The sequence below is a fragment of the Mustela nigripes genome, chromosome 8 (genome assembly GCF_022355385.1).
Source record: "Mustela nigripes isolate SB6536 chromosome 8, MUSNIG.SB6536, whole genome shotgun sequence".
Classification (NCBI taxonomy): domain Eukaryota; kingdom Metazoa; phylum Chordata; class Mammalia; order Carnivora; family Mustelidae; genus Mustela; species Mustela nigripes.
The window spans coordinates 91,343,060-91,353,439 of record NC_081564.1 but is presented as its reverse complement, the minus strand read 5'-3'; the positions used below and the strand labels follow the sequence as shown (position 1 = coordinate 91,353,439).

The window sequence follows — 10,380 nt, the reverse complement described above, 5'->3', positions numbered from 1 at the left end:
GGCTCGATCCCAGGACCCTGAGATCATGACCTGAGCCGAAGGCAGAGACTTTAACCCACTGAGCCACCCAGGCGCCCTTATTATTATTTTTTTTTTTTAAGAATTTTTATAGGGGCGCCTGGGTGGCTCGGTGGGTTGGGCCTCTGCCTTCGGCTCAGGTCATGGTCTCAGGGTCCTGGGATCAAGCTCTCCACTCTGTGGGGAGCCTGCTTCCCCTCTCTCTCTGCCTGCCTCTCTGCCTGCTTGTGATTGATCTCTCTCTCTCTCTGTCAAATAAATAAATAAAATCTGGGAAAAAAAAAAGATTTTTAAAATCTATTTGACAGAGCACAAACGGGAAGCAGTAGAGGGAGAAGCAGGCTCTGTGCCAAGCAGGGAGCCTGGGACCATGACTTGAGCTGAAGGCAGATGCTTAACTGACTGAGCCGCCCAGGGACCCTGAAAAAGAACTACTTCCAAAAAATGATTGGAAACAACTGGTGTTGTTTGCATAGTTACCACCTGCCAGCCCCTTTCTAGATGATCATAGCTCTATTTTACTCTAGCTTAGAGAGGCAAATCACACAATTACTTGATTGTCTCTCTATAACCTACAAAGTGCCCTGAAGTACGTCTGCTTCTCCTGGGTAACTACCCTCCAGGAGCGGGGCGGGCGAGGCTGACCGAGCTCCCGGACAAGCTGTTCTCTTGGGTTGGGTCGGGTCTGGAGAACACTGCTGACCGAATCTATTTGGACTGGACAGATTAAAATGAGTTTTCCCGAACACCGTGGCAGTGGAAAAGCTGTGTTGGAATGCAGTTATTTAAAAAGCAATCTCAATCAGAAAACAGCTTATGACGCTTTTTAAAAAGATCTATGTAGAACTTAATTCAGGAAAAAAAAACATTGACCTAATGTAGCTTATGCTTTTCTCCCATGATTTATAAATACAAGGTATATACTGAAAAAATTTTACAACCATTTTTGTTAATCATTTCCTGAATTATGTTCTTCCTGGATTGTTTATTCTTTTAATCTTTCTTTTTATTAGAATGAATTTTTAAATTAAGTAACAAAAGTCAGAACTCATGCAAATTATTATTTTAAAAGTACAGTTTTGACTTTATCACATTTTCAAGTGACTGGTCTACCGTCCTCAGGTCTGTAAAAAAAAAAAATATTGAAAGAGGTAATGGTTGACTTATATACCAATCAATGTACAGTTAAATAAACAGGAAGCCAAAACTTTCAAGAAAAATACCCTAATTTCCTATAATTATTAAAAGATTTGTGGATAAGAAAAATTCAATATATAGAAGAATGTACATGTTAAATGCTTTTCCTTTTCCACTGATGGAGTCAGACGGAAGGTGAGGAAACAGTGTGTTTTCTTGAAACAACAAAACACTGCTTCTCATCCGTGTCCCACCGCCGTGACCGACCCTCCCAGGCAGCCGGGACAGAACCCCCGTGAGGTACACTGTGTCTCTGCATGGAATTAACTGCAGGAGGGGGCCACAGTGTCGTGCCTCAGTTTGGGGACACTGACAAACTTCTCAGTTTGTTCTCACGTCTCCGACATTTTGGGTTCACCGACTCTGCCTCCTCCCATCACCCGTCCCCAGGACAGCAACACGGGTTTCAGAGGTGTGCAGAGTCCCCCCCAAGTCCCCGGCACAAGCCCTCTGTGAACCCTGACCTAGTGCAACCGGCAGACCCAGATTTATCCAAACATCTCTGTTTAGGTCTTCCTGTTCGTCTCAGCAGCAGGACCCCTTTAAACGAACTTGGGTGTCTGACCTCTCAGGCCGCAGGCGCCTCCAACAGTGAGGCTTCCACATCTACTCAATCATTTAACTTGATGCCTAATAGTTCGTGGTTTTGACTAAATTTAAAACAGCAGCTGCATCTGGGTGACGAAGGGAAGGACCGGGTTCCTGGGCTGCCACCCCCAGCCTGGAGCGGGCAGTGTCCTCAGCCCTGTCTTACCACCAACTCAGCCCCGCGGGAGGAGGGCTTGGCTGGGAGGCTGGGGGCCAGCTGTGCCCCGAGTGCACCTGCACACAGAGCGCCCCTGCAGTGTTTTGCTCCCCCGGGCAGCAGGGCGTGGCCTCGGGCTACCGTTTTCCCGGAAGAGGAGACACAGGTATTTCTAAGTCCCTGGGAGGTGAACCAGCCCTGATTCAGCAGGTCAAGTACAGATCATTTGCCCTGACCGAGGACAACAATTGTAAAAGAAAATGGGAAAACAAAGACACCTTAACTATTCGATCAAAATTGGCTTAATTAACCAGAATATTTTGGAAACAAAATATGGATCAGTATCTTCATAAAATAAGGCTGTGTCTGTCCCCACGTCACACGGGCGTAAATCTGGTCTGAGCCCTGAAGTCAAGTACGGGTTTGCAGCTGCAGGATTAAGTGTGACATTTCGCGGGAAAAGAAATGTTTGCATTGTGGGGACAGGCGCCGGACCCTCAGGAACCACCATGAAACTGAGGGCTTAATGCATATGCATTTTCTTTAAATGGTCATAGAAATACATGGTCCCCACAAAAACTACTAGTTCTATGCCCCAGCCTCTACTCTGTCCTAACTTGTGCTTTGTTTGAAGACTAATTTGAGGGGTAGTAGGGAAAAATAAAATAAAAGCCAACTGTTAAATAATAGAGCCTGTGATTTTAAAATACACTTTTTAAGGAATTATGACGAGGAGCATTCCAGTTGGTCTGTTTAGAAAAGAACACTTGTAAACGTCTTCTATTATTCCTGAAGGTTTTCTATGTAGGATGAAGGCAGTAATCCCCACAGTGAACGAATATGGGACCGTATTTTTCAAGATGAAAGCAATCAAAAGATAATGCAAAAGGCAAACATATTTACCTCCCTACTGATGACCACTTGTTCTTTAATGGAATTTTCTATCCCAGCTCGCACCATTAGGTCACTGACATTCTTCTGGAGATCCTCAATGCGACTTCCCATTTCTTCCAGTACAAGGTCAAGGAGACTTCAAACCACACCTGCTCCTCAAGGCGACTGAAGAAAACGCCCAGGGCTACTGATGCAACTCTTAAACCCAGGCACTCACCTCTGGGTCAGCGCAAATTAACCCTTTCTCTGAGGGTTTCATGGTGTGTCTTTACCCTTCGAAGTGTTAGCTCGGTTCTGAAAACTTGGCTCCCTTTGTGTGGACACAGATTCAGACGCATGAGATGGTCTTTGTAGGTTTAACTATGTTTTAACCAAACTCTAATGAATGAGTTTGTATATATAATGGAAACTAATTCTGTTTAAAACCAACTGTCCTACAGTTTAATTTTACCATGTTTAAGGATAATTTTTCCCTATGAGAACCCATCTGCAGAATCAGAAGTCGAAGTAAGTGATTCCATATGCAAATACTTTACATATAATTCCTAAGGAATGACCTTAATGTTATGAAGTGATCTCTAGCTCCCCAGGTCTTAGGGCAGAAGTTACCATTATCCAGGTTTGCTTGAAGTGGAAACAAACTTGGTATCCTAATTCTGTTTGAATTCATGTCCTAACAAAGCAGTAAGCTGACATTCCTGCTTACGTTTGCAAGTTTCTGATTGGTGGAGTACAAATCTCATTCAGATTTATTTAGGGCTCGGTGGAAAAGCCCCATCTGGGCAGGACAGTGCATTGTGTCCTTGTATTTTATCATTGTCGTACAAAATGCCCTGTTTTGCTGGTCCGGCAGGAAGTAATTACCTGTGAGTGGTAATTGCTACATCAGGATACCAGGGACAGACACGAATGTAAACCCCAGGCAATGGTAGGTCAATCATCCATTAGTAGCAGACAAAAAGATGTCCCCTGATCATTTGAGTTCAAAAGCATCGCAGTATTTGTTATAAGAAAAGGATATCTCTGAGGTTTAATGTTGCAGTCAGAGCTTGAAAATGTTCTTGAAGTTCCTGAAATAGATTTTCTGCCTGAAAAAGTGAACCACAAAACTGAATGTAATATATATATGCCCCTAGATGTCTGTAGTTAAATTAGATCTATCGCCTTCCTTTTTTAAAATAATATTTACTGTCGATGTAGGACATTTTAGCCTCACGGATAGAATCATCCTTAGTTAGATTTCTGACAAGGTGCCGCGGACTTTCCATTCAGACGGTGCTGGGATGAGGAGCCCAACGCGTAACGGGGTCAAGCCGGGCTGCCCTCCCGCTCCCCGCAAAAACTAGCTCGAATCGATCCCGCACCTGCATGTAGGCGTTACACCTACCGATGGGCAGCAGGGGACGCGGGAGACTGTGACAACTCGGGGCACCCCCGCGAGTCCCCGCGGAGCGCGGAAGCGGCGGCCGCAGCACCTGCCCGCGGCCTCCCTCGGGCCGCCCTGAGCGGGGGTTGCGGACCGTGTCCACCGGCCGCAGAGGCGCGGGTGCGGTCCCTGAGACCCGCCCTGGTCCTGCGGCTCCGGGGCTTGCAGACCCGCGTGCGCAGTGCGGGGCGCGCGTGACCTCCGCGCGGGTTCGACAAAGGCCGGGCGGGGGCCGTCTAGACTCTGCATCTGCAGGTGGAGACGCTGCGGCGCCCTCCCTGCGGACGGGCTCGCCTCCGTTCTTCCTCGCGGGGTCAGGACCGCGCGGACGAGGAGGAGAAGACAAGCCCCGGCCTGTCAGCCTGGCGTCCCGACGCGCGCCGGCCGGCGTGGCCGCGCGGGCTCCTCCTGCCAATAGGGAGCGGGAAGGGGTGCGGGCCCGAGAGGCTTGCAGGGGAGGGTCGGGGGGAGCCTGCCCGAGTCCCCTCCCGCCACGCCCACCCAGGACCCGCCCTCGGTCCCGGAGGCGGTGCCGGTGTGGAGGGACACGGGGGAGGGAAGGGTCGGGACCCCACTCACCGCGTCGCCCAGCGCCTCCCCGCCTGGGGTTTTGGGTCCCCGCGCGTCCATGTCCAGTGGGTCCCGGTGTCCCGGTGGGTCCCAGTGGGCCAGGTGGTTCCCTGTGGACCCGGCGGGCCCTGGGCGTCCGCTGCGCTAAACCCTACAGGTCCCCGCGCGGCGCAGGGCTGCTTGGGGGGGCCGGTCGCCGAGATGCTCAGCCTGGGGTGGGGGGTTTGGGGGGCCCTGGAGGAGCCCCGATGTAGGAGGCAGTGCAGCAGCTCGGGTCCCCAGAAGTGAATTCCCGGGCCGGCGCGGCCGCCTGTGCAGGGACAGGCAAACAAAACCGGGGCGGTTCCCGGGAGGAGGCCGGGGGAGGTGCGGGCTCCTCCAGGCCTGACGGTCAGCTTCCCCGCGGAGGGAGGGGCCGCCTTGTGCAGGAAGGGGCCTCTGCACCTGCTAGGCCGGCGGGGCCAGCCCGGCCTTCTGGAAGACAAGACGCACCTCCCGTGCAAGGGCGGGTCCCCTCGTGCAGGCAGACAGCCGCAGGGGGCCGGATGCGCGCCCTGGGCACTGGTGACACGCTGGCTGGCTGACCTGGGCCGGGGGGGGGGGGGGCGGCGGGGGGGGGGGGGGGCGGGCGCGGGGGGGGGGGGGGGGGGGGTGCAGGCAGGCCTTGCTCACCCTGCCAAGGACTGATTGCTTTGTTTTCATTGCATCAGAGATGGAAGAGGCAGGCAGAGGGAGCGCCGCCTTATTACTGTGGTAAAACGCACCCAGTAGCAACTTTACCGTCTTAACAGGTCTGATGGGGGTCCCTCTGGGGTCCGACTGGGGTTCCGACTGCGGGTCCTACTGGGGGTCCGACTGAGGGTCCGGCTGGGGGTCCGACTGGGGTCTGGTGCGGCGGCCCTGAGCACATCCAGGTGGTATTGTTGTGCCATGGTCCCCACAGCCCTCCTGCAGGGCCCCTTCATCTCCCCAAAGTGGAACTCTGCCCCCACTGCTGGTGACCTCCACGACCCCCTGCAGGACCCCTGGCACCCACCATCCTCTCTTCTGCCTTTATGTTTCCTGGTCACCTTTCTAAGGAGCTCGGGGAGATGCTGGGGTAACTCGGCTGCTGCCCACACACAGCCCGAGCGTGCCCCCCAGCCCCTCCAGAGGACGGCCATCTCTATACGTCTCTGCCGTTCCTGTGGTCAGCCTTAAAACTGAGACGTGACCAAGTCCTGGCACACCGCCAACACGCGCATCCCACACGCGCATCCCTGTTCTGGTTTGATTGAGGGGCTGGAAGGAAGATCTCGTGACCCGTTCCCTCCTTCCAGCGCCCGTCAGGCCTGTCTGGATTGTGGCTCTTGGGTCACTTCCTGGGTGACCCCCCCACAGGACTCTGTTTTTAGCCGCTCCCTCAACAATAGGTGAACACCCAGGTTGTTGAATGTGTGTGTGAGACACGTGCAAAGATGCCCAAAGTCGTTAATCATCAGGAGAATGCACATCAGAACCACGGTGAGATCCCAGTTCACACCCACTGCCAGGCTAGAACTGAAACAGTGACAGGTGCGGGCAGCAGTGGAGAGTTCGAGCCCTTACAGGTTGCTGATGGACGGCAGCCAGCGTGGAGTTAAAGTTACCGTGGAACTGGAACTCCGCCTCTGGATATGTGCACAGGGAAATGGCAGCATACGCGTAACACAGATGTTCACAGCAGCACTGTTAGCAATAGCTAAAAAGTGGAAATGGGCACCTGGCTGGCTCAGGCCGTGAAGTTTGGGACTCTTGATCTCAGGGTTGTGAGTTTGAGACCCCAATTCAGTGCAGAGATTTAAGCATAAAATCTTAAAAAAAAAAAAAATGGAAACAGCCCAAATGTCCAATACATGATGCACGGACAAGCAGAATGTCGTCCACCATCCAATGGGCTGTTACTGAGCCAAGGGAAGGAGGCTGGAGGGTACGCAGGGGTGAAGGCTGGGAACAGGGTGCTGAGTGACAGGAACCAGTCACAAAAGGTCATGCCCTGTAGGGTTCCAATTCCATGAAATGTCCAGAATCAGTGAATCCAAGGGGGAAAGCAGACTGGCGGTTGCTGGGGGAGGGAGAGGACGGGCATGGGAGACACTGCTCGGTAGTTAAGAGCTATCTTTGGGGGATAATCTAAAATTAGCTTATGGTGGTGGGCACATAACCCTTGCAGTCAGCTACAGCTCACTGAATCGTGTACATTAAATGGGTGGGTTTATGGTATGTGAATCGTATCTCAGTAAAGCAGCTATTAAAATAATAGCTTTTTAAAAGCATGGCTGTTTTGCTCCTTTTCATGTCTTTCCAAGCATCTTCCCTCTGAGAGGAGCTGAGGAGGAAAGGTGTGCAGTGTGAACACTGGGGTGTGGGAGATGGAGGGGCACCGTCTGGGCTACTCCGGGGAAGGGAGGGTGCGGCAGGAGCTCAAGGGCCTAGCCCTGCGTGAGGGATCCACCGCTTCTGGCCTCCGTTTCTCTTGGAAGAAGGCAGAGGTGGGGAACTGCCAGAAGGAGAGGCCTCGTGCAGGCTGATCCGCGTCCTCTCTCAGCCACTGAGCACCCAGCAAACCCTGCTAGGCCGGCGGGGCCAGCCCGGCCTTCTGGAAGACAGGACGCACCTCCCGTGCAAGGGTGGGTCCCCTCGTGCAGGCAGACAGACGCGCGGGGCGGGCTGTGCGGCGCTGGGCACTGCTGACACCCTGGCCGGCTGACCTGGGGGCGGGGGCAGGCCTCGTGAGCATCCTGGGAGTGTGGATTGCGGGGTGGGGGACTCTGGATGCTAATAACCGGTCCTAGCTGAGGTTCCCGTTCCTGCGCACCCCATGCTTTTAATTACCGGCAGTAGACAGAAGGCAGTGAGCTTGGCCTGGCCCACGGGAGCCTGGGTTGGAAAAGCAGACAAGCAGAGGCTCTTGTCTCTGAAGCCACTGGCCTGTCTCTCCCCTGCATGTGCTTCTCTTCCCCAAGGAGCCTGTCTGTGAGTCTACCCAGCCGGGCCTTAGCTCATCTTTCAGTCTAAGCTTCCAGAACCGGCTGACCAAGGCAGTTAGCACCCATGTGCTCGGCAGGCCCCTGGGGAAGCAAAGACGGGGTGGGGTCCCCTGCCCGACGGTGGCTGGAGGTTTGTGGGGCGGGTGGACCTGATACAGGTGGCCCCGGACCCCCCCCTTCAGGAGGTAGAGCCTCAGAAACTCCCATCAGAGTCCAGGGTCTTAGGCCTGGGAACCAGTCTCCTCACCAAGCTGGGAATGGTGAGAAATGGTGTGAGGTCTCCAGGACAGAGAATCCTTAGGGTAGATGGGAAGGTTCTAGAAGTGGAGCTGGTAGGGGGGTGGGTGGCCAGGAATTGAGGCAGGAGTAACGGGAGCTGGGCGTTCAGAGCACACTCTCGGGTGGCCTTCCAGCCACAGCACCCACAGCCCGTGGTACCCTTCCTGAGCCCAGGAGTCTGTGTTTCGGCAAACACATCAGTAATTCTTCTGGGCAACCGTGATGTGTGTGGTGTTGGGCCAGGATCCAAGTGGCCTCCACGGCTCCAGGACTTTCGGGGAGATGAACAGGCTTAGTCTTGGGGGGAGGGTGTCATCGCAACTGAGAGACAAAGCTGTGTGTGCAGACCTAGGAGGGCAGGAGAGGCGTCATAGAAAGGGGGCAAGCCAAACACTTTCTGGAAGAGATACCTTAGAATATAGAATAAATATAGAATATTTAATACATAATATAATTTAATTAGCAATATAAAATAAATATAATATATAATAAGTAATAATACTTATTATTTCCACTTTTGTTCATTTCCCCATAACCCACACAAGGCAGATATTGTTACCCATTTCACACATGACCCTAAACTTCACTAAGCTGTTTGAGATCGTAGCGCATGGTCAGCAGCAGGGTGTCCGCACCTGCTGGACACATCAACAGAATGAAAGGGCAACCTACAGAATGGGAGGAAATATTTACAAGTCAGGTATCAGATACGGAATCGATGCCAGAATATTTACACGGTTCCTAAAATTCAACAAGAAACAAGCCCCTGACAGACATGGGCAAAGACTCGAGCAGACATCTTTCCAACAAAGATGTGCACGTGAAAATATGCTCCACATGCCTGGTCAGAGGGAAATGCAAATCGAAACCCTGGTGAGGTCCAGTTCGCATTCATTATGACGACTATTAGCAAAGACAGAAACAGCACCTGTCAGGGAGGACCTGGAGAAACTGGAACTCTGTGTGTTGCTGGTGAAAACTTAAAATTAGACAGCAGGTCCTCAAAAGATTAAAACTAGAATAACCATATTAATCAGCAATTGCACCTCTGGGCATCTACCCCCAAAAGTGAAAACAGGGACTTGGGAAGGAATCTGTACACCCGTGTTCATAGCAGTGTTATTCTCAACAGCTGGAACATGGACACGTGTCCATGGACGGACGAGCGGATACAGAAAATGAGACACACACCTGGGCATGTTATGCGGCCCTGAAAAGGAAGGGAACTCTGACCCAGGTGCCACGTGGGTGAACCTGGAGGGCGTTATGCTCAATGAAAGGAGCCGTCACCACAGGGCTCGGCACCATGTCCCCTTCCGTCAGGCGCACAGACTGTTCCCATTCTGACGGACAGAAAGCAGAGTGGCAGGTGCCAGGGGCCAGCAAGAGGGAGAAACGAGAGTTGACGCTCACTCCGGAGCGCATTTCAGTTTGGGAAGATGAAGTTCTGGAGACAGACGGTGGTGATGGCCGCCCAGCAGTGTACTGTCCTTCCTGCTAATGGAGCACTTAAAGATGGTGAAAATAGTAACATTTGACAGTATATATATTTTACCACGATTTTTCTTTGCAGTACATTTTGCCAGCTTCAGGGGTGCCTGGGTGGTACAGTCGGTTAAGTGCCTGACTCTTGGTTTTGGCTCCGGTCCTGATCTCAGGGCTGTGGCGTGGAGCCCCCACGTCAGACTCTGGACTCAGTGGGGCCTCTGCTTGAGATTCTCCCTCCCTCCCTCTGCCCTTTAAATAAATAAATAAGTAAAATATTTATTAAATATATGTAAGAAAAGAAGAGTTCTTTTGGGGTATAGACTTGGGTACACAGATTTGAGTATAGAATTTTTTGCTTTTTATTCTAAAATAGTTGCAGTGTTTTCATAATTTTATTTTAACTTTTTAAAAGATTTTATTTATTTACTTGACAGAGAGAGACACAGCAAGAGAGGGAACACAAGGAGGGGCAGTGGGAGAGGGAGAAGCAGGCTTCCCACTGAGCAGGGAGCCTGACATGGGGCTTGACCCCAGGACCCCAGGACCATGACCTGAGCTGAAGACAGACGCTTCACCGACTGAGCCACCAGGCACAAAACAGTTGTTTTCTATTTGCTCTTGGTTGACTGATGGAGCTTTTTTATAAAGACCTTATTTATTTATCTATTTATTTATTTTGCTTTAATTATTTTAATTTTTTACTATTTATTTATTTTAGAGAGTGCGCACGCACAGGTGAGCGGAGGAGGGTCAGA

The 10,380-nt window shown here is 51.8% G+C and overlaps 1 protein-coding gene across 2 annotated transcripts in view; it reads right to left on the bottom strand.

Annotated features, from left to right (window-relative positions):
• The window catches only part of HSBP1L1 (heat shock factor binding protein 1 like 1), a 16,076-nt gene extending 10,637 nt beyond the window's left edge, over positions 1-5,439 (bottom strand). Inside the window, exons 1-3 of one of the 2 annotated variants that reach the window (XM_059409877.1) lie at positions 4,860-5,439; positions 3,876-3,942; positions 2,864-2,973 (exon numbers count right to left, since the gene is read on the bottom strand). In XM_059409877.1, coding sequence (XP_059265860.1) covers positions 2,864-2,973; positions 3,876-3,942; positions 4,860-4,910 — 228 coding nt within the window. In that variant the 5' untranslated portion in view covers positions 4,911-5,439. Of the gene's footprint in view, positions 1-2,863; positions 2,974-3,875; positions 3,943-4,241; positions 4,632-4,859 lie in introns of those variants that run through there. The other variant, XM_059409878.1, reaches the window with a different exon arrangement.
• Positions 5,440-10,380: the final 4,941 nt, after the last annotated feature.